This window comes from Poecilia formosa, unplaced genomic scaffold, assembly GCF_000485575.1.
Source record: "Poecilia formosa unplaced genomic scaffold, Poecilia_formosa-5.1.2 Scaffold77, whole genome shotgun sequence".
NCBI lineage: Eukaryota > Metazoa > Chordata > Actinopteri > Cyprinodontiformes > Poeciliidae > Poecilia > Poecilia formosa.
Window position 1 is genome coordinate 446,737 of NW_006800016.1, and position 24,306 is coordinate 471,042.

Below are 24,306 nucleotides of genomic sequence, written 5' to 3' on the forward strand. Positions count from 1 at the left end.
CACACTCACCTTCCAGTCACACAATGTCTCATACACGCATAAAAACCCATTAGTCATCCTCGCCAATAAAGGAGGCAAGTTGGTGTTAGGTCTCTGCTTTTAGTTCTAATGAGACAGGTGGTCTCCTCTGACCAGACAGAAGAACAGTGGGACACCGACAGCTCAGGAGGATCAGCAAGGCTCGAAGAAAAAAGGGCCTGCGAAGAAACCTCACCACTGAGTGCAGTTGACTTATGTGCTTTTCAAAATAGTTCACAGCATTTTTAAGTTCTCCTTCCTAAGTCTCTTCTATGCTCATTATGAGCTATAATTCACCAAATAATTTAAAGGTAACCATAAATTACTAATTAGATTTAAACCAGCAGAACAAGTTCAGGGAAACAAATTAAACTTGAGTTTTTTTTTTTGTTTTTTTTAGCTGTGAAGTAACAAAAACAATATAGTCCCATGTGAAGAGTGGAGGAAATCGTTAGGACTTCTGGAGGCTTCTTGGAGCGCCTTGCAGTTTGCTTTCAAGGGGAACTTGCTTGGACCGAGACATGGGCGTATTAGCAGCTATTTTGAAAGTACTCTACTTAAATACTATCTTCTGTACGTTGCGATTGCTGATTTCAGATTGTTTTTGAGAGGTTTTTAAATCCCTTACTGGACCAATAAACCACTGCAGTCTTCTGTCTGAAGGCCATGTGAGATTTTAACAATTTTCAGTGGGGAGGGGAAAAGGGGCGTTTCAAAACGTGTTAAAGAAATGTGTTTTTTCTATTGTAACATAGAAGGTATTTTCCAAATATGTAAGTTGTTAAAACTGATATTAAGGTGTCATTTGAACCTTCCACCACATTAAGATGGTGATTCTTACAATTAACCACACCCGTGATCATAAAATTCAGGTGCCTAATGCTTTACTTACTTGAGTATTTTAGCATTTCATTTTTCAACTTACTCATTAAAAGGAGTTCATTTTTGTTTGAAACATATTTGCTTCAGCTCTGCACACATTGTAATTGCAGGAAAACTTCCAAACAGGCTCAGTGTTGGGATTTTATCTTTCTGGAAGCTTTGCTCTGTGTTGTTTTCCCACAAGGTCGGGCAATGCTGTGCATTCAGCCATGTTGTCAACTCTGCCTGACTTGACAAGTGTTTACTTTACACTTCACCTCCAATATTACCACCCGGTCTTGATGGCCATTAAGTTGACGTCTGAACTCTGTAGAATTTCACAAACAGTTTGACACTAAGAAATGAGAAAAAGGCTCATCGTCTTACCAGACACAAGAGGAAAGGATTCAGAAACAGTAGAAATAGAAAGTATTTCTATCAACTGCTTACTAGAAGTAGAAAGTAAGTAGATGGTATGCAATATATAATATGTATTTGTGTTTTTTATTTGAAAAAAGCAAAAAGAAGGCTTGAATCAGGGATGAGATTAATCAGAAGCGATGTTTGGTGTTGGCAAACCAAGCCAGCCAAACCAAATGCAAAATGCTCTTTATGAAGTATCTGCATTCAAGTGTTTATTCAAAGATCTTACTTTATTTGTCTACTTATGTTTTTGCAAAAGTATCCAGAGAAGAAGATAAAGATATTGGAAAAATCACACATTTTTCTTTTGAAAGCTCCTGGAATAGGAGTCAGCCACATCCTGTCTAGACACTGTAATCACTGTACCAACATTATCTTTGTCAGCCACAATGTCTGACGTTCATGTTCAGAGTGATTTGAGATGTTTTTAAATGGATTGTGCTTTTATCCAAAGAGCTCCACACACCAACTTTTATTCACTGACAGCACATTTGTAGCAATAACCCACTTGAGATCCATTGTCTTACTCTGCGTGTTGATCGAAAGGAAACTTTGTTATTAGTGTCCAACCTGCTGAGCCACAGCGGCCAAGAACGCAAAGGTTAAGCAAGCACTTCATGCAGGAAATTGATCAGAGCCATTATCGCTTCTTTCCTGTATTGCTAAAGCTGAAAATGTGTGCCTTTTTAACACTGTTAATGTGTTTTTCGGTGTCACTTTCTTGGGCATTTCTTGCTCTTGCTTTCAGTATTTTTTTGTGTGCGATGACATTTTTTTTTCCTCCAGACATATCCTCATCTTTCTGGCCGGAATATGAGCAAAAACATCTCACAGTTTCCATTACGTCTATAACCGATACTCCCCTTGCCACAGTAATCTGCAGAGAGTAAATGTGTTCACTGAAAAATGGAGAGAGGTCGACAGACCTCCGCTACGGACATTACCCTGGCCCTAAAATTATAGGACTCAATCATAAAAATTCACAAAGACCAACAGGAGATGATGAAAACCCCCTGCAGATAGGAGGGCCTGCCAGCAAACAGCACAGATGACAAAAACATCACATCAGGGAAGATAAGTCGGATTGGCCCTCAGCAGAACAACGCCTCAGGCGTTTTGGCTTTCACAGCTCGGTCCCTCTGTTTTATCTCTGGGCTAAACACCCAACAAGCCAGGTTTATATGAAGCAGCATTTATGAAAAAGTAATCGGTTTCATCTGTCGAGGAGATATAGGCCCCTCGCGGCAAACCGAGCTTATTTCATATTATGCGATATCAAGTTGATGCGTAATCACCGATTAAGCAAGAAGTCAGAGCTAGGATAACATTAGTGCTAACAATCACAAATCATACAGCCAGTCCTCCAAACTGAGCTTTATTGAAAAGGGGGCTTTGCCTCCGTCTGTAAACACAGTGAGACTTAGAAACGAGAGGTAAAAAGATGGCTGCATAACAATGTTTATCGGTGTCTGGCAGTGGCTCAAGGGTGGTTGGGATTGATCAGATGGGCCCACCAAGCCTGAATGTTAACACTAGTTCCAGCAAAATTTGGATGGGTTGGAAATGTTCCATTTTCTGTGAATTTTTCATGGGCAAAATAAAGACTGATGGAGGGACGGTGCTTAACCTGACGTTCAGGTTTCAGCACATACAGAATGGAGGAGAAAATGTTCCCTGTTTAAAACCTTGATTGTTTATTGTTTAAAAACATTGTTTTTAATTTAAAGAAAATCTGCAGTTTGTCCAATATTTGGGTATTTTTTAGCCATATGTCTGAAATTGATCATATAAAAAAATTATTATTATTTGAGATTTGTTGCACTGAAGTAAATTATGATGGAAAATACAAAGATTATTAAATTGTGTATCTATATTCAAGTGTTTTGGAGTGCAATTGTGAGTATGCACACCGCGTTGGATCAAAATAAATGTACACACTGATTGTAGCAGAATACAAATTTTTCAAATGCCCTAGTAGAATTAAGTGTTTTCAGAAATAAATCACTCAAACCACTCTTCCGGTATCCATCTTTGTAATTCTTATAGATTTTAAGTTTTGCCGACAAGCATTCCCCTTTCTTTACAAACAGAAGATGCCCTAATACACAACCTCTGTAGATGCTGAACAAGATTTGCACTGACAGCAACACAACTCCACAGCACGAGTCTCGGGACAAAAAAAAACACTTCCTGAAGTCTTCTGCAATTATTGAACGCCTCATCTTGACGTTTTTGGTGACCTGGTGTTTGGTTTTGGTGAAAAACTCCTTTCTTGGCAGAAATATTGAACATGTGAGTACATTTTGATGCAGACTATTTGGATTGCACACTGCTAATTTTCGGCTAATTCACATTTTCCGTAATGGAAAAGTGCAAAGCAGTCCTGCAGCAGAACTCAATGAGCCACCTGGACTGCAATTCATTTTTGACAGTTATGCTGTATTGTTGTTGTTCTGCCCAGAAACTATTAGGATGGTTATTTGATTTGATTTCTTCACCAACACATTCATACATACTGCATCGTGCTATTTCATGTTTGCCATTGTTGCACTAATAAATTGTGTAGCTCGCAACGAGGTTAGCTTCATCTTCATCATAAAACTTTTTTTAGCAGATGTACAAGTAACAGAACAATAAAAGCTTAGAAATGATAAATAGGGAATTATTTTGAGAAATGAAACATGTGTTATAAAATTGATTGTTTTATGTTCAGTTTTACATGAATTACTGTTGAATAACTTTTACAACATTTATTAATCTTATATTGTTGACAGACAAAACTAAACTTATAAATGCCTAAATATCACCAACACACACCTAATTATACTCAGAAAAGCCAACTCTTCTGATCTGATGGAACTAGTATTTCCATAATGCACTAATGAATGTGGAGGACGATAGGCGCCAGAGATCACCTCATTAATACTCTACTGTGCCTGCAGCAAAACATGGTAATGACTGGCTCGTTGTGAGCGTATGGCTTCTTTCTGAGGCATAAGCTGAAATAAAGGAAGATGGCTGTAAAAACACACAGAGAAGACCAGAATGAAAGTCCTTCGCAGGCAGGTGAAGGTTTGCATTTTCACAACAAAACATACAGCAGGCACTCACACATGCACACACACACACACACAAATAAATGCAAAGAACTACGTTGCAGTCCAAGTATAGTATCTCTGGGTACTTGCAAAGTGCTTCTCACCTTTCCTGGTCCACACTATGACTATTCCAGCCAAATTTAATAGGAAACAATCCAAATAAAGTCAATAAATGTAAGACTCTATTTCCAAGAACTGTTCCATGTTTGTCAGTAAGGAGAAAATAAACATCTCCTCGATGTTTGGTAGAAGTACCTTTTAGAGAACTGTGTGATGTGGATCAAACATCGTCCTTAAGCTTTTCACAATAATCTCCTGGAGTTTTGGCCCATTCCTTCTGATCTGATCTAACTGGTGTAACTCATCTTTTTAGTTGTGCCTACAAATTTTCTATGTGACTGAAATCAGGCCAGCGTTTTAGCATGTTTTCTGGGGCAAACCTTGCGGGGTATTGTGATGGCCACGCCTAAACATTGACTTTGTCGACCTTGAGATACTGTAGCTCATTTGGTGGCATGACAAAGGTCATTGTCCACTTGTTAGACTCGCCTCCCCAATGTCTTGGTTAATGCCTTTCCACAGGTTGGTGCAATTCACAAACTGTGAATTTGTCACCAGTCCATCCAGCAGAAAAATACCTTAACAACATCACACCAACACCCACATACTTCACAGCTGAGATGGTGTCCTCAGGCTTTCCCCATTTTAATCAAATGTAACAATAGTCATTACCACCAACCAAGTCAGTGTCAGATCAAAGGGAAGGTCTCCAAAAAAGTAAGCCTTTGTCCCTCAGTGCATTTGCAAAATGATTATCTGAGGGTTTTTCTTCTTTTTTTGGGGGGTAATGTCTTCTTCATCTCTGTGTGGCTTTCTTTCAACTCATTTCATTGTGGATAATAATAACACTCTCTTACCAGCTTCAACTAATAACTTCAGAAGGTATTTTGCTTTTCCTCTGGAAGTCCGTGAGGACATTTCACATGAAAACATGTTCATTTCAGGATCACAGAACATGTAATCTTCTTCCTGAACAATGCAACGGTTGGATATGCTCATGCTGTTTATGCTTGAATATAATTGTTTAAACAGACTAAATTAGTTTAAAAAAAGTTGTCTTTTTGTGAAATGCATGAAATTATGTCGACACAGATGTGATCAACATCGCGTTGCAGCGTATGCCGCTAACCGTCCAGAATCATGCTTAGTACTGTAGAACCACCTGCCTTCAGTGGCATGTCTCTTTACAAATCAAAAAATAAATACATTAAAAATATGGAATAACAAAATAAGACACCTCTCAAAAAGCAAGACGGATAAAAAGTGTTACACACGACATACCAACAGCCAAAAAACTCATGAGAGCTGTAATGTTATAGATATATACTTTATTAATTCTCTCTGATAAAATAAAATTACAAAATAATTTCAACCTCAAACGGCACTTTCCTTGTTCATAATTATTTAACGTATTGATGGTACATTTATTATAACTGTCATGACGAATGAGAAGAATACTATGGTTTTATAGTGTAAGATATCAGCTGTAACTGTATTTAGTCATAATGGTAGAAAAGACTAAGCAATAGAAAGCTAGAATTCGTTAAGAGCATACTGTACAATATTCCAAGCGCATGTAATTCAGTATTCCGGCCACAGCATGTCACTATAAGATAGTTTTCAGTGTTATCTCCAAAAGCGAAGGTAGGCTTGTCTCTTCTTCCCGTCTTACCACCATAATTCCTCTCTCAGATATAAATTTCACTAACAGATGTTCCTTCATGGCCATTGATCCTTTGTAAGGTTTATTTGTGATCTCTTATGTTCATCCACAGTCCTCCTCCCTCAAGAGCAGTCCACTTCAACAAGTCCATTCCCATTTTTTTTTTTTTCACAGTTATTCCCTCAGAAATAGTGTCAGGATTTCTGCCTGTTCCTGCTATCTTTTGTCCCAAGTGACAAGCAGCTTTCCCTGCCTCTTTGAAGTCCATTTAACAGAGAGCACTTTGGTTGTTAAGGTGTGTGTATGTGTGAACATTTATATATAGATATATAGAGATATCTATATAAATATATGCATGTGTGTGTGTGTGTGTGTGTGTGTTTGCGTGGCAGTTTAAAATGACAAAGCAAGCGAACAAAGATGTATTTCTGAGTGTTTTGTCTTTTAACAGAATACATTCATAATAACAGTGAGCTGTTTTGGTACCCGGAAAAAAAAGAAAAAAAAAAAGAATGGACAATCATGGACAGAGCCATGCACGAAAATTACTATAAAGATGCCAACTTAGAATTATATAGATAAATCAGTTTTGCATTGGTACAAGTGAGCACAATTGTCAATGTAAAGGCAACATTTAGATAACTCTAGGTATGTTTTTCTAGATTATAAAAAATGAAGAAAATAAACAAAATGCACTCCAGTGTCTCATTTGGTTTGGGAAAATGAAGTAATAATTCCTGGTTGGCGTAAGAACTGGAAGCTAAATTATTGAAACGAGATCTGGCACCAGTAAATAAATCAACTACACGTAAAAATAACTGGTTTAAATTCTGATTCGATAAAGATTTGGCTCCTTCTTCCAACGACAATCAGAAAAATTAATGCACTTGTTAAAACTCATTATTAATCTTCTCTTTTCTGTGGCTTGTCTACAAAAAAACAATCGTGTTACAAATGTTCACTCAGTCACTATCTTGTGTTCACCACGGAGAGGACAAAGCGACGGACTGTGAAGAAAATTTGGACAATGGCTTTCGGTTTCTCGTTGTCAAAGTGAATATGAAACATGGGTATGAAATGCGCTGGTGCATGGCACCATTTGTACCCGTCAGGTACAAAAACAACCAAAACCGCAAAGTTATGAAATGGCAGAGGGGGCAAAATGACCAGCACTCAATTTTTAGTCTTCTGGTTTAACGTTTTGGAAACTGAGTAGAAACCGTCTTTGGCAAACTGTGAATAACAAAGCAGTTCGTAGAAATTAATGGGGCTTAAGCTCGACAACAGAGGGACCTTTACCAACAGAGCAGGCTGGTCGAGGGGAAAAAATGTCGATATTGTGTTAGAAAAACCTTTGAAACACCACAGCACCATGGCAGACTTTATATATAGTGCACCACATAGTAAATGAGTGAACAGTCTCATTTTAGGACGGCAAGCCTACAATTACTCCTAAACGCTAAAAGTCTCGCTCACCATGCACTCCGGTGAGTGCGTTGATGAAGCCCTGTTGTAGTTATTTTATCTCATTTCACCATCTGCCACTGTCTCAAGCATCACAAATAGACGCCATGATGACTCGCGTCTCTATCCGTTCACTTCAGCCTCGCCTGTAAATTCGTGCGGCTCAGTGACCGGTTGCAATTCTCCCAGCCGAGCAGTTAAAAACCACGACTGTGCGTGCAGTAAGTCTAACCTGCTGCGCGCTCTCATACCCACAGAAGATGAATCGGTTTCCATGAACATTTTTCTCCCTTTTGCTGTGTCTACATTGCTTGGCAGTGATCTATGGAGATAAACAGTGCATTGGGTGCTTGGCAGTATAGGCTTTAGTATTATCATGGGCTAGTAGTGCATTATGAGACATTGTGTAAATCTGTCTGTGCTGTGTTACTTTGTATCGTGTGTATATGTGTGCGGTGCATTCTGCTAGTTTTTTTTATTTTTTATATTATGGTCGTATTGATCGGACCTTCTGTTAAAGGGATGCTTGTTAACACATGATAAGCATTCAGATAGAAAATACATCATAAAGATAAAAAGTCATGGTCATTATTCCTGATGAAGGGAGTGGGAAATTCGGAGAAGAGAAATAAAAAAGGCAGAGAAGGAGATAGAGAGAATAAAAGGCCCTTTGCCGTAATTGGAGTGGATTCCATTTAGAAGTTCATATAATTATTCTTGGTTATTTCTTCCCTTCTGCCCTCCCCCTCTACCCCCACCTCCTCATTCTCTTTACCTCCATTTCTCACCCTCGTGACATCCTCCCTCCCCCTCACACCTTTAAGAGTCTCCATTTTTCTCTTCCTTCCATCGTCAAGAAAAGTCCTGCACGTGTCTCATTTCTCAAACTGGCCCTCCGTCTTAGTCCCATTACTGTTCCTCTTCATCCTGCCATCTCGGAGCAAAAATATTCAGAGGATCTCCAAAAATGTATCTCCTCTGCCGTCATTTTTAGTCTGATCATCTTTAGTCTGATGTGAGAGGACTATCAGAGCCTCCCCGTCTTTTCCTTCTCCGCGTCTTGCGTCCACGTTTGTCCCCGTCTGCTCGTCAGAGCGGTTTTCAGCAGCTTGAGCTGCACGTATTGGGATTGGGACTAGCCTCCAGGCTCCCCTCTGGGCTCGCAGGTGGGGGCGACAGCGGGGTCTCCAGGGATAAACTGGAAATCTGTGCTAAGGTTGATGGAGGAGCTGCAACCTGAACTGGGGAGGCAGGAACCGGTGCGTTGGTTAGGGAGGCAGTTGGAGACAGGGGAACCACAGCGCCGCCGCTTCCTGTTCCTCCCACTCTGCCGTCCCGTGCGTCCCTCTCTCGGAGCAGGTGAACCAGGGCGGCGTGCTGGGCGCTGAGGGTTGCAGAGAGGTGTGCAGGCAGGGCGTTGAAGCCCGCTGTGAGCTGCTCCACCCGCTGCTCCAGGGACAGCATCTGTCGCTCCAAGTCCTCGCTGCGGTCGTTGAGCTCTGACATGAGCTCGTACATGACGCTCTGCATCTGTAGGAGGAGAGGTGAAGAAGTGTTTTTCTCTGAGCTTCTCTGAACAGGTTTTTGAATTTACTGTTGGCCAGCAAATTCAAAGTGGAAAGATCCTTAAAAAAATCATCATCTATACCTGGATTGTTACTAGGTTATAAAGACTTTTTAAATTATTAATAGGCATGTTTCACACACTGATCAAGGTTCACTGTTTGGCTGACAAGATAAAGACTTCCAATTTCCAAACGCAGCCAAATTTGTTCCAGAAATAAATAATCAAATCAATATGATACGACCCAATCATACATACAGATCCAAAAATTAATTCTAATTTGATCCTAGTTATAATGAGGTGCAGTCAAATTCAGAGTTTAATGCTAGTTGCCATGCTCTGAGGAAGGTTTACCAAGTCTTAGATTTTGCAGCAATCTCTTGCCGTGAGCAAACCTGTACCAACAGTGGGCAAATGTAACCAAAAAAGTATGCTGAAGAATTAATATAAAGAAATAGCCTGAAAAGTTCAGATAAAAATGAAGCATTTAGAGTAAAGCTACTGCCCTTTACAGCTAAAATAATAAATTATACTTAAGAAATTTTCTCCAAATTTCCCAAACAATCCAGCCTATCTCAAAACATAAAAGCAGAATGACAGAACTAATTTAGATCTATGTATGAAAAGCAATATGATTCTCATGACAATTTAACAATTGCCCAGTCTTTCTTCTGCTGTGACCCTTTATCAGTCCATTTAGACCTCATTCTCCACATGCTTCTTACAAACTGATGCAATACACCTCGTCGTTTAGCAAAGTAATCCTAATGTAATACTCAGACGACCCTCTTTTATGTAGACAAAATGTTGGTACAAAGATGTTAGTCGCTCTCACACAGGATTTTCTCCCTGCACTGGTGTCTTCATTTCAGAGAAAGATCTGAACACTTTCTCTTCACTTGTGTTAAGCAGCGGGGATGATTAGGAAGATGCAAAAGAAAATGAATCCAAGAGGGAGAAGAAGACGGAACGATGAAGAGGCTGGGTGTTATAACATTGCGAGCAGAGAGTTAGAAGAAGAGAGATGGATAATAAAAGGAAGGCAGCACTGTGTCCCTGCTGTGCTTCTCCTGGTCTCTGTAACCATGGTAAAGATGTAAGTGGCCAATTGAGATGGAGTCATTGAGATGGCGTAATTGCAAAATATTTGGTGCTAAAGGCATTGCTTCTTGGAAAGATGCAAACACATTCTCAATCTTTGTCTGCCTCTTATTCAAGTCTGAATCTCACTCACTCTGCTCTGAGTTTCTCGCTCTTTCACAAACACACACAAACACACACACACACACACACACATACATGTTTGCTCACATTCTCAAACACCCACACAGTTAACAGAAAAAAAAAACAAACAAAAAAAAAACACAAGCACTCCCCTCCCTCTCATTTCCTCCTCACTCTCTCGCTCAGTCATCCCTGTTTTAACACTTTGCAGTGGTTGCCAGGAGATGAAAAGCCACAAAAACAGGCGGGTCAGCATGGAAACAGAGGAATGCCGTGGTATTTTCTCCGGGGACCAAAGGATGGCTACATGTGACGTATTACCCTGCTCAAGGCTTAGGCCGTTTCCAGCGTCACGGTTTTAATAAGTTGCGGTTTAAAAACAAGTAAAATATTCCAGCGTCGTGATCATGAGGCTTATATTTCTTTTTATCGTTGTGAGGCAGTCTGTCAACTGTATGTGATGCCTGAAGGGGAGGAGATCCCGAAGAATTGTTCCCTCATTAAAAAAAGAGGATATTAGTAGCAAAAAAAAAAAAAAAAAAAAAAGACATACAGTCAGAGATTGACTACCAGAGTAGAGCAGCTCTTCTCACATCTCAGTACTTGAACAAGTTGAAGCTGGTTCTACATTCAAGGTATCCCACAGTTTAAAAAATGCATTCCTGATGTTTCTCTGGTCTGCGTTGCTACAAGCTGCCAGTCAGCAGTGCGGGGTGCCAGAAGAAGAGGAGTTCCCCTGAATTCCCTCCATGAGCCGGCAGCAAGAAAAACAATGATTGTTTTAAGGTAGCACTTTAAAGAAAAAGAGAGGAAAAAAAGCCTTTTATGTAAGCTACAAGCCTAGCTGAACTAATCTGCTTACTAGTCAAGCAGATGACCCATCTAATTAACCAGCTAGGTGCCATTCTTCAGATAATACAGATCAGCTGGTCTCTGCAAAAGGCACAATTGCTTAGAATGACCAAACTACTTCCCCACATGCACATGTGTTTACAGATGATCTTTCCAAATCATCCTCTGGCTCATCAGTATTTCAGGTGACACTGACTTTAAACTTCATGTCAGTCATTGAAACTAAAACTATATTACTAAAGGTCACACCAGGCATGTTGGACAGCAAAGTTTTACAGCGAAGAAAGGGGGCGACTTAATTAATGTAACTACCAGAATAGAATCCTGTGTTGTTAATTATTGGTCTCTGTCACCGTCATGGATACATTTCTGTAACACACCGAGAGGTGCAAGAAAAACCTTTGCTATACTGGCTGAAAATTACTAATATTAAAGCTGCAACCTCAGCAGCACCAGTGGGGAGTGGTCCTGTGATGCCACAACACAGCACAGGTAATTTCCCTGTTCGCTAGCCATTTAAACCTATGTCAGAACCAAGCTTTGTCACCAAACTGCAAAATTTTAGTGTGTCAACATCAAGATTCCAGCATGTGCCAAAGAATATTGACACTTAGAAGCAAGAGATGTGGAGGGAATGGAAAACTGCTGATTTTCAAATGCAGTTTATTGTGGGGATTCCCCCCAAAATGGACCTTGTTAGCTGCACAGGCTCTATGATTCTTCAATGCAATTTTCAGGAAACAATATTCCTGCTGTTTGGACTAATTAATGTTCTGGAGACGTTGCACTGGTCTTTAAAAAAAACTACTAAACTGGTGTGCATAATTTTGTGGATTAGGGTTTGTATGCTTGTAACAAGTGCCTGTGCTTAATTTACTAAATATTTATGTACTATGTAAAATCAATAAAACGGTCAAAGCTGTTGGAGCAAGTTGAGATCACTAGTTCTTTCCTTGCTCACACTCTCATACTAATCCAAGACATTTACCACATTTTATTTTGACATTAGCAAAGAAAAAACACACCTGCCAGCTATAGATTGCTCTATAGCAGAACTGAGAGGCATCGTCTCCAATTACCCAGAATGCATGACAACTGGCCCCTCCCAATGTGACCTGCCTTCCTTATTTTTATTGGCTTTTGCGTCGGTGGTAATCAGCTCACAGATTCAGACAGGCTCATCAGACAGATCAGACTTGTTCTCCTCCAAGTCGCTGTAGATTCATATTTTTACACGCTAACAGATTTGTGTGCCAACTAGCTATGCTGGATATTCCCCGAATAGTGTAGACTTTGCCCAGCTGGGAATCCGAGGCAAAATCCGGCAAAACAAATTGTTGCATATTGAAGTAACTGCAGGGGACTGCAGTCATAAAAAGAGTGTAATATTTTTCCACAAGGTTCTGGTGCTGCCAGAATGCTAAATGTCGTGTACAGTTAGTGCATCTCACCTTGGAGAGGTCCACTAGTGTGTTGGCCTGATCACTGAGTTTCCTCTGCTCCATTTTGACGCTGCGTAATCTGCAAACAGACGTACGCACAGATAAAGCTCACAAACAGAGGTGAAACCCAGTAAATACACAGTGGTCAGCCCGCAGAGATAATCCCTCAGGATCCACACGACAGCTCTCTGAAGCGTCGGTCACCTTGCTCGGACTGGGTTCATTTTTACCTGCGGTGCCTCTCTGAAAAACGTAAATGTGTGAACACAGTGAGCGCAGGCTAAAACAAATGTAGCCGTCTGCATGAGCTAACTGCAGACGTAGAAGGGAGTGGGACTGGGGTTAATATGAAGGAAAGCTAATGGGAATAAAGCCTTCGGGGAAATAAGCTGCAGGGGATGAAAATTAAATAAATCATCTTACCTCAGTCCAATTATAATCAGAACCTGTTTAACTCTCAAAACACAGCACAATAATTAGTGGTTCAATCTGTGTTTTCATCAAGCCCTGTGGCAGCCTCCATTATAATGCAGGGAAGAGTGATTTTATGAGACTGTTTCCCAGCTACACTGTCAGGTTCCAACCTGGAAAAATCACTTGGTTTAATGTGTTCACCCAAAAATATTACCCTGCTTCATCGCTCGTTGACTTCCCGTCCCCCTTTTTCAGGTCTTGCATGTCAGGATTAACCCCTTCTACGTTACAATTAAGAGTCTTATTCCTCTTGTCTCTGGCTTTTGAGACATTTTTTAACCATTAGAGACAAAAGGAGAGAGGAACACAAAAAGGAAACACATGATTTGAATTTAATAAGAGAACAGAACCGGTTGTGCTATACGTTCATGTTTCATCAGTCCCTACTGTTGAGATGATATAATGAACAGAGAGCCTCTAATGGTACACAACACACTGATTGTGTTTGCCTGGACTGATCTTGCCCTTTAGCAGATAATGAATAACTGTATGTTTGCGTGCGTGCGTGTGCGTGTGTTTGAGTGCGTGTGCAGAGATTAGTGCATTTCATCTGATTATCAGACTGGATTCAAGCTGTGGGCGGATAGAAAGTACAGCTGATTTCAAATGTCTCAGTGGCTTTGCAGCCACAGTGGTGTGCATGCGTTTGTTTGCAGCCGGGCATGGATGCAGGGGAGTACGGAGTGTGGTCTCACTGATGTATGGCCTGCAGGAACTTCCGCTGGTGTTTGCGGACCCTGGAGTGGTCGATCTTCTTCATCAGCTTGGTGTGCTTGTAGATGAGCCAAGTCTCCCTCAGCACATTAGCCGCTGCGTTCTTTATCTGTCTCCAGACAATAAGCACACACATGTAGACATTTATTAGCAACAGGTAGCCCTTGGCAACTGGAGGAGGCAACAGGTTTATCTGCTCTTGTTCTTCTCCTCGTTTTCACTATCGTCTCTGTGCAAAGAAAAAAAAAAAAAATGCACTAAGCCATCGTTTTGTCTTCTCAGAGGCTGCCCCCCATTCTCTGGCAGGCTTGCCAAGGCTTTTTATGTGCGCTTTCATAGCTCTGTCCTTGGGGAGATTGGCAATGAGAGCCAACAGGAGTCTTTCCTTCACACTCCTCTACTGGCTTCCAGCGCCTACAGCGCCTCGCAAAATTATTCATACCACCTTTAGTTTTTTTTTTTTTTATTATTTTTTTTACATGTTACAAACATAAACTTTAATTTGTTTTATTCATACTACAAATGATAGACCAACACAAATTGTGAAACAGAAGGAAGAGAGGAAATTAGTTGAAAATTTTTCAAGAATAAAAATAGAAAAGTGTGGCATAAACTCAACCTGAGTGAGTCTACTCTGTAGAACCGCCTTTTGCATCAATTACAGCTGTAATTCTTTTATATCTGTACCAATTTTCGACATATCAAATCCGAAATGTTTTCCTACTCTTCTTTTGAAAGTACCTCAAGCTTAGTTTGGGTTGCGAGTCTATTTAGCTCTTCAATGAGGCAATTTGAAAATTATTGCAGGGCTGGCTGCATGTTTAAGGTTGTCCTGCCGGAAAGTGAACCACTGCTACTATGAATATATTTAATTTTTTTGTAACTTTGTATATTTATTCTTTATCTCTTGTTTTCTTTGCCGCTGTTTCGGTTGCTTGACTGCTTGTTTTTCAGAGCTACAACAACAATACTCATAGAAAACTCTTGAGTATTAAGTTCTTGGAACACATTAGATTATAGATAATGTGTCTGTGAGGTATTTGTTGACTCACATTGGTACAGAAATAGATCTTTCATAAAGTCAACATAGTGCAAAGTAGAACAATACGTCGGACTTTGGCTAAATATGTTCAACCAAAGCTGGAGTAAAACATTTTCTTAATCAAAGTTTGGCGTCTCTTAGTCTCACAGAACCATCATTACAATCTCAGTCCAGATGTTTAAATGCATCTTTTCAGGATTTCCCTGTATTCAGCTCCATCCATCTTCTTGCCAGCTCAGAAAAGCTTCCCTGTTCTCCTGACACTCCTTCCTTTGAATATTGTTTTATAAGACAACACTATTTACTACTTAGGGTGTTTCAGAAAGAAGTTTGTTGTACTGGAAACGATTTGGCTGTTAACGGTTATATTTGTCAAATCAAAAAGGTATAATTATCAACCCACTTCACAGTTATGCACTACTTTCTGTTTGTCTATAATATACATTTCAAAGAAAATGCATTGGCATAATATTAAGATAACAGAACGTGTAAAAAGCCAATGAATGCATCACATTTAATAATAATAAAAAAAAGACTGAATAATGCTACCTGGGTAAAAGAAAAAAAATCACCTCAGTATCATTGGTGTTTATTTAAACCAGGGACTTTCCTTTTAATTGACAACAACCATAGAAAACAATCACAGCTGAAGTGGCTGCTCTTAAACTAGCTGCCAAAGACATTCCTCATCTGAGGAGAAGGGGAATATTGGTCTGATATAATGATGCTATTGCATGAAAGGCTAATGAAAGAAGGCAATTTTTCCTCAGTTTTTCTGCTCAGATGCTGCATTTGTTTTTTATCGGAGGAGTCTGGATGTAGGATTTGGTAAAACAAGCGATTCAAAATGTCAGAGTCTGCCTAAGGCTTGCCCTTGGATCAATAATATTTAACATGACTATCTGATTCATCTGTCGCTATAGGTTGCTACATAATTACAAGACAAGGGTCTGACATCCAGTGGATTAAAAAAAAAAAAACGGGAGATGGAGAATACAATAGTGAGGAGAGACGGCACAAAGAAAATGTAAGCATGTAAACTGAATGAGAGACTTCAAAGAGATGGAGAAGACTGAACAAAGAACAATTATACCCCAGTCTGAAGAGAACAAAAGACCCCGGCAGCCTGGCTAATCAGCACCCATCCACTGTAAGGAGAGCCCCCTCGCAGACACCCACTACATGTTCACACAGAGTCGGCTGCAGATGAGGAGGGTGGAAGGCCACCGCCCCGGGAAAGTGTTTACACTGACCCAGAGGAAGTCAGGTCAAGAAGCACAAAGTCCAACACAACCGATGTTGTTTGAGTGTCAGAACATTTCCAGTTCAAAATTCAACACTTTTTTTTTGACTCAAGTTCAATTCAACATTTTGAGTATTCGAGTCCAAGACATTTATGAAGTTGAGTTTTATTATCTTTGGGTTTCACAACTTGCAAAACAACTAAATGCTGCTTTTTATTTATATATTTTATTTTTTACAAACTTAAATCAACACTGTTTAAATGGCTGTAAAACTTTACAGTTCAGGACTGTAAAATTCTTGCATAGCTCGGTTCTTTCTATACCAGTGCTCGGTTGGGAGCACTATAGCCTTGCAACAAAAAAGTCCTGAGTTCCAGTGCCAGCTTGGGGTCTTTCTGCTTGACGTTTGCATGTTCTCCCTGTGCATGCATGAGTTTTCTCAAGGTACTCCAATAACATGATTATTAAGTTAATTGGTCTTTCTAAATTGTCCATAGGTGTGAGTGTGTGTGTGTGNCTTTCACAGCTCGGTCCCTCTGTTTTATCTCTGGGCTAAACACCCAACAAGCCAGGTTTATATGAAGCAGCATTTATGAAAAAGTAATCGGTTTCATCTGTCGAGGAGATATAGGCCCCTCGCGGCAAACCGAGCTTATTTCATATTATGCGATATCAAGTTGATGCGTAATCACTGATTAAGCAAGAAGTCAGAGCTAGGATAACATTAGTGCTAACAATCACAAATCATACAGCCAGTCCTCCAAACTGAGCTTTATTGAAAAGGGGGCTTTGCCTCCGTCTGTAAACAAAGTGAGACTTAGAAACGAGAGGTAAAAAGATGGCTGCATAACAATGTTTATCGGTGTCTGGCAGTGGCTCAAGGGTGGTTGGGATTGATCAGATGGGCCCACCAAGCCTGAATGTTAACACTAGTTCCAGCAAAATTTGGATGGGTTGGAAATGTTCCATTTTCTGTGAATTTTTCATGGGCAAAATAAAGACTGATGGAGGGACGGTGCTTAACCTGACGTTCAGGTTTCAGCACATACAGAATGGAGGAGAAAATGTTCCCTGTTTAAAACCTTGATTGTTTATTGTTTAAAAACATTGTTTTTAATTTAAAGAAAATCTGCAGTTTGTCCAATATTTGGGTATTTTTTAGCCATATGTCTGAAATTGATCATATAAAAAAATTATTATTATTTGAGATTTGTTGCACTGAAGTAAATTATGATGGAAAATACAAAGATTATTAAATTGTGTATCTATATTCAAGTGTTTTGGAGTGCAATTGTGAGTATGCACACCGCGTTGGATCAAAATAAATGTACACACTGATTGTAGCAGAATACAAATTTTTCAAATGCCCTAGTAGAATTAAGTGTTTTCAGAAATAAATCACTCAAACCACTCTTCCGGTATCCATCTTTGTAATTCTTATAGATTTTAAGTTTTGCTGACAAGCATTCCCCTTTTTATACAAACAGAAGATGCCCTAATACACAACCTCTGTAGATGCTGAACAAGATTTGCACTGACAGCAACACAACTCCACAGCACGAGTCTCGGGACAAAAAAAAACACTTCCTGAAGTCTTCTGCAATTATTGAACGCCTCATCTTGACGTTTTTGGTGACCTGGTGTTTGGTTTTGGTGAAAAACTCCTTTCTTGGCAGAAATATTGAACATGTGAGTACATTTTGATGCAGACTATTTGGATTGCACACTGCTAATTTTCGGCTAATTCACATTTTCCGTAATGGAAAAGTGCAAAGCAGTCCTGCAGCAGAACTCAATGAGCCACCTGGACTGTAATTAATTTTTGACAGTTATGCTGTATTGTTGTTGTTCTGCCCAGAAACTATTAGGATGGTTATTTGATTTGATTTCTTCACCAACACATTCATACATACTGCATCGTGCTATTTCATGTTTGCCATTGTTGCACTAATAAATTGTGTAGCTCGCAACGAGGTTAGCTTCATCTTCATCATAAAACTTTTTTTTAGCAGATGTACAAGTAACAGAACAATAAAAGCTTAGAAATGATAAATAGGGAATTATTTTGAGAAATGAAACAAGTGTTATAAAATTGATTGTTTTATGTTCAGTTTTACATGAATTACTGTTGAATAACTTTTACAACATTTATTAATCTTATATTGTTGACAGACAAAACTAAACTTATAAATGCCTAAATATCACCAACACACACCTAATTATACTCAGAAAAGCCAACTCTTCTGATCTGATGGAACTAGTATTTCCATAATGCACTAATGAATGTGGAGGACGATAGGCGCCAGAGATCACCTCATTAATACTCTACTGTGCCTGCAGCAAAACATGGTAATGACTGGCTCGTTGTGAGCGTATGGCTTCTTTCTGAGGCATAAGCTGAAATAAAGGAAGATGGCTGTAAAAACACACAGAGAAGACCAGAATGAAAGTCCTTCGCAGGCAGGTGAAGGTTTGCATTTTCACAACAAAACATACAGCAGGCACTCACACATGCACACACACACACACACAAATAAATGCAAAGAACTACGTTGCAGTCCAAGTATAGTATCTCTGGGTACTTGCAAAGTGCTTCTCACCTTTCCTGGTCCACACTATGACTATTCCAGCCAAATTTAATAGGAAACAATCCAAATAAAGTCAATAAATGTAAGACTCTATTTCCAAGAACTGTTCCATGTTTGTCAGTAAGGAGAAAATAAACATCTCCTCGATGTTTGGTAGAAGTACCTTTTAGAGAACTGTGTGATGTGGATCAAACATCGTCCTTAAGCTTTTCACAATAATCTCCTGGAGTTTTGGCCCATTCCTTCTGATCTGATCTAACTGGTGTAACTCATCTTTTTAGTTGTGCCTACAAATTTTCTATGTGACTGAAATCAGGCCAGCGTTTTAGCATGTTTTCTGGGGCAAACCTTGCGGGGTATTGTGATGGCCACGCCTAAACATTGACTTTGTCGACCTTGAGATACTGTAGCTCATTTGGTGGCATGACAAAGGTCATTGTCCACTTGTTAGACTCGCCTCCCCAATGTCTTGGTTAATGCCTTTCCACAGGTTGGTGCAATTCACAAACTGTGAATTTGTCACCAGTCCATCCAGCAGAAAAATACCTTAACAACATCACACCAACACCCACATACTTCACAGCTGAGATGGTGTCCTCAGGCTTTCCCCATTTTAATCAAATGTAACAATAGTCATTACCACCAACCAAGTCAGTGTCAGATCAAAGGGAAGGTCTCCAAAAAAGTAAGCCTTTGTCCCTCAGTGCATTTGCAAAATGATTATCTGAGGGTTTTTCTTCTTTTTTTGGGGGGTAATGTCTTCTTCATCTCTGTGTGGCTTTCTTTCAACTCATTTCATTGTGGATAATAATAACACTCTCTTACCAGCTTCAACTAATAACTTCAGAAGGTATTTTGCTTTTCCTCTGGAAGTCCGTGAGGACATTTCACATGAAAACATGTTCATTTCAGGATCACAGAACATGTAATCTTCTTCCTGAACAATGCAACGGTTGGATATGCTCATGCTGTTTATGCTTGAATATAATTGTTTAAACAGACTAAATTAGTTTAAAAAAAGTTGTCTTTTTGTGAAATGCATGAAATTATGTCGACACAGATGTGATCAACATCGCGTTGCAGCGTATGCCGCTAACCGTCCAGAATCATGCTTAGTACTGTAGAACCACCTGCCTTCAGTGGCATGTCTCTTTACAAATCAAAAAATAAATACATTAAAAATATGGAATAACAAAATAAGACACCTCTCAAAAAGCAAGACGGATAAAAAGTGTTACACACGACATACCAACAGCCAAAAAACTCATGAGAGCTGTAATGTTATAGATATATACTTTATTAATTCTCTCTGATAAAATAAAATTACAAAATAATTTCAACCTCAAACGGCACTTTCCTTGTTCATAATTATTTAACGTATTGATGGTACATTTATTATAACTGTCATGACGAATGAGAAGAATACTATGGTTTTATAGTGTAAGATATCAGCTGTAACTGTATTTAGTCATAATGGTAGAAAAGACTAAGCAATAGAAAGCTAGAATTCGTTAAGAGCATACTGTACAATATTCCAAGCGCATGTAATTCAGTATTCCGGCCACAGCATGTCACTATAAGATAGTTTTCAGTGTTATCTCCAAAAGCGAAGGTAGGCTTGTCTCTTCTTCCCGTCTTACCACCATAATTCCTCTCTCAGATATAAATTTCACTAACAGATGTTCCTTCATGGCCATTGATCCTTTGTAAGGTTTATTTGTGATCTCTTATGTTCATCCACAGTCCTCCTCCCTCAAGAGCAGTCCACTTCAACAAGTCCATTCCCATTTTTTTTTTTTTCACAGTTATTCCCTCAGAAATAGTGTCAGGATTTCTGCCTGTTCCTGCTATCTTTTGTCCCAAGTGACAAGCAGCTTTCCCTGCCTCTTTGAAGTCCATTTAACAGAGAGCACTTTGGTTGTTAAGGTGTGTGTATGTGTGAACATTTATATATAGATATATAGAGATATCTATATAAATATATGCATGTGTGTGTGTGTGTGTGTGTGTGTTTGCGTGGCAGTTTAAAATGACAAAGCAAGCGAACAAAGATGTATTTCTGAGTGTTTTGTCTTTTAACAGAATACATTCATAATAACAGTGAGCTGTTTTGGTACCCGGAAAAAAAAGAAAAAAAAAAAGAATGGACAATCATGGACAGAGCCATGCACGAAAATTACTATAAAGATGCCAACTTAGAATTATATAGATAAATCAGTTTTGCATTGGTACAAGTGAGCACAATTGTCAATGTAAAGGCAACATTTAGATAACTCTAGGTATGTTTTTCTAGATTATAAAAAATGAAGTAAATAAACAAAATGCACTCCAGTGTCTCATTTGGTTTGGGAAAATAAAGTAATAATTCCTGGTTGGCGTAAGAACTGGAAGCTAAATTATTGAAACGAGATCTGGCACCAGTAAATAAATCAACTACACGTAAAAATAACTGGTTTAAATTCTGATTCGATAAAGATTTGGCTCCTTCTTCCAACGACAATCAGAAAAATTAATGCACTTGTTAAAACTCATTATTAATCTTCTCTTTTCTGTGGCTTGTCTACAAAAAAACAATCGTGTTACAAATGTTCACTCAGTCACTATCTTGTGTTCACCACGGAGAGGACAAAGCGACGGACTGTGAAGAAAATTTGGACAATGGCTTTCGGTTTCTCGTTGTCAAAGTGAATATGAAACATGGGTATGAAATGCGCTGGTGCATGGCACCATTTGTACCCGTCAGGTACAAAAACAACCAAAACCGCAAAGTTATGAAATGGCAGAGGGGGCAAAATGACCAGCACTCAATTTTTAGTCTTCTGGTTTAACGTTTTGGAAACTGAGTAGAAACCGTCTTTGGCAAACTGTGAATAACAAAGCAGTTCGTAGAAATTAATGGGGCTTAAGCTCGACAACAGAGGGACCTTTACCAACAGAGCAGGCTGGTCGAGGGGAAAAAATGTCGATATTGTGTTAGAAAAACCTTTGAAACACCACAGCACCATGGCAGACTTTATATATAGTGCACCACATAGTAAATGAGTGAACAGTCTCATTTTAGGACGGCAAGCCTACAATTACTCCTAAACGCTAAAAGTCTCGCTCACCATGCACTCCGGTGAGTGCGTTGATGAAGCCCTGTTGTAGTTATTTTATCTCATTTCACCATCTGCCACTGTCTCAAGCATCACAAATAGACGCCATGATGACTCGCGTCTCTATCCGTTCACTTCAGCCTCGCCTGTAAATTCGTGCGGCTCAGTGACCGGTTGCAATTCTCCCAGCCGAGCAGTTAAAAACCACGACTGTGCGTGCAGTAAGTCTAACCTGCTGCGCGCTCTCATACCCACAGAAGATGAATCGGTTTCCATGAACATTTTTCTCCCTTTTGCTGTGTCTACATTGCTTGGCAGTGATCTATGGAGATAAACAGTGCATTGGGTGCTTGGCAGTATAGGCTTTAGTATTATCATGGGCTAGTAGTGCATTATGAGACATTGTGTAAATCTGTCTGTGCTGTGTTACTTTGTATCGTGTGTATATGTGTGCGGTGCATTCTGCTAGTTTTTTTTATTTTTTATATTATGGTCGTATTGATCGGACCTTCTGTTAAAGGGATGCTTGTTAACACATGATAAGCATTCAGATAGAAAATACATCATAAAGATAAAAAGTCATGGTCATTATTCCTGATGAAGGGAGTGGGAAATTCGGAGAAGAGAAATAAAAAAGGCAGAGAAGGAGATAGAGAGAATAAAAGGCCCTTTGCCGTAATTGGAGTGGATTCCATTTAGAAGTTCATATAATTATTCTTGGTTATTTCTTCCCTTCTGCCCTCCCCCTCTACCCCCACCTCCTCATTCTCTTTACCTCCATTTCTCACCCTCGTGACATCCTCCCTCCCCCTCACACCTTTAAGAGTCTCCATTTTTCTCTTCCTTCCATCGTCAAGAAAAGTCCTGCACGTGTCTCATTTCTCAAACTGGCCCTCCGTCTTAGTCCCATTACTGTTCCTCTTCATCCTGCCATCTCGGAGCAAAAATATTCAGAGGATCTCCAAAAATGTATCTCCTCTGCCGTCATTTTTAGTCTGATCATCTTTAGTCTGATGTGAGAGGACTATCAGAGCCTCCCCGTCTTTTCCTTCTCCGCGTCTTGCGTCCACGTTTGTCCCCGTCTGCTCGTCAGAGCGGTTTTCAGCAGCTTGAGCTGCACGTATTGGGATTGGGACTAGCCTCCAGGCTCCCCTCTGGGCTCGCAGGTGGGGGCGACAGCGGGGTCTCCAGGGATAAACTGGAAATCTGTGCTAAGGTTGATGGAGGAGCTGCAACCTGAACTGGGGAGGCAGGAACCGGTGCGTTGGTTAGGGAGGCAGTTGGAGACAGGGGAACCACAGCGCCGCCGCTTCCTGTTCCTCCCACTCTGCCGTCCCGTGCGTCCCTCTCTCGGAGCAGGTGAACCAGGGCGGCGTGCTGGGCGCTGAGGGTTGCAGAGAGGTGTGCAGGCAGGGCGTTGAAGCCCGCTGTGAGCTGCTCCACCCGCTGCTCCAGGGACAGCATCTGTCGCTCCAAGTCCTCGCTGCGGTCGTTGAGCTCTGACATGAGCTCGTACATGACGCTCTGCATCTGTAGGAGGAGAGGTGAAGAAGTGTTTTTCTCTGAGCTTCTCTGAACAGGTTTTTGAATTTACTGTTGGCCAGCAAATTCAAAGTGGAAAGATCCTTAAAAAAATCATCATCTATACCTGGATTGTTACTAGGTTATAAAGACTTTTTAAATTATTAATAGGCATGTTTCACACACTGATCAAGGTTCACTGTTTGGCTGACAAGATAAAGACTTCCAATTTCCAAACGCAGCCAAATTTGTTCCAGAAATAAATAATCAAATCAATATGATACGACCCAATCATACATACAGATCCAAAAATTAATTCTAATTTGATCCTAGTTATAATGAGGTGCAGTCAAATTCAGAGTTTAATGCTAGTTGCCATGCTCTGAGGAAGGTTTACCAAGTCTTAGATTTTGCAGCAATCTCTTGCCGTGAGCAAACCTGTACCAACAGTGGGCAAATGTAACCAAAAAAGTATGCTGAAGAATTAATATAAAGAAATAGCCTGAAAAGTTCAGATAAAAATGAAGCATTTAGAGTAAAGCTACTGCCCTTTACAGCTAAAATAATAAATTATACTTAAGAAATTTTCTCCAAATTTCCCAAACAATCCAGCCTATCTCAAAACATAAAAGCAGAATGACAGAACTAATTTAGATCTATGTATGAAAAGCAATATGATTCTCATGACAATTTAACAATTGCCCAGTCTTTCTTCTGCTGTGACCCTTTATCAGTCCATTTAGACCTCATTCTCCACATGCTTCTTACAAACTGATGCAATACACCTCGTCGTTTAGCAAAGTAATCCTAATGTAATACTCAGACGACCCTCTTTTATGTAGACAAAATGTTGGTACAAAGATGTTAGTCGCTCTCACACAGGATTTTCTCCCTGCACTGGTGTCTTCATTTCAGAGAAAGATCTGAACACTTTCTCTTCACTTGTGTTAAGCAGCGGG

The 24,306-nt window shown here is 39.8% G+C and overlaps 2 protein-coding genes and 1 long non-coding RNA gene across 3 annotated transcripts in view; 1 reads left to right on the forward strand and 2 right to left on the reverse strand.

Moving 5' to 3' along the window:
• Positions 1-5,771: 5,771 nt before the first annotated feature.
• On the reverse strand, positions 5,772-14,246 carry LOC107836712 (small conductance calcium-activated potassium channel protein 3-like). Its single transcript, XM_016673481.1, has 3 exons — positions 13,839-14,246; positions 12,679-12,748; positions 5,772-9,117 (listed from the first exon to the last, which is right to left on the reverse strand). Exons 1-3 carry the CDS (start codon positions 13,991-13,993, stop codon positions 8,689-8,691), a joined length of 654 nt encoding a protein of 217 aa, XP_016528967.1. The 5' UTR covers positions 13,994-14,246; the 3' UTR covers positions 5,772-8,688.
• Positions 14,247-17,442: 3,196 nt separating this feature from the next.
• LOC107836701 (uncharacterized) lies at positions 17,443-21,180 on the forward strand. Its single transcript, XR_001662643.1, has 2 exons — positions 17,443-19,225; positions 19,258-21,180. It is a non-coding gene; the product is annotated as an uncharacterized LOC107836701 (long non-coding RNA).
• Positions 21,181-22,233: 1,053 nt separating this feature from the next.
• The window catches only part of LOC103140789 (small conductance calcium-activated potassium channel protein 2-like), an 80,078-nt gene continuing 78,005 nt past the window's right edge, over positions 22,234-24,306 (reverse strand). Inside the window, exon 10 of the mRNA XM_016673417.1 lies at positions 22,234-23,356. Coding sequence (XP_016528903.1) covers positions 22,928-23,356 — 429 coding nt within the window. The 3' untranslated portion in view covers positions 22,234-22,927. The remainder of the gene's footprint in view (positions 23,357-24,306) is intronic.

Excerpts from the sequence above, each read along its gene's own strand:
- LOC107836712 (XM_016673481.1), bottom strand. The coding sequence starts at position 13,993 with ATGTGTGTGCTTATTGTCTGGAGACAGATAAAGAACGCAGCGGCTAAT. Across the intron at positions 12,749-13,838 it reads TTCCTGCAGGCCATACATCA|ATTACGCAGCGTCAAAATGG; the intron begins GTGAGACCACAC and ends GTCTGTTTGCAG. Across the intron at positions 9,118-12,678 it reads CACTAGTGGACCTCTCCAAG|ATGCAGAGCGTCATGTACGA; the intron begins GTGAGATGCACT and ends CTCCTCCTACAG.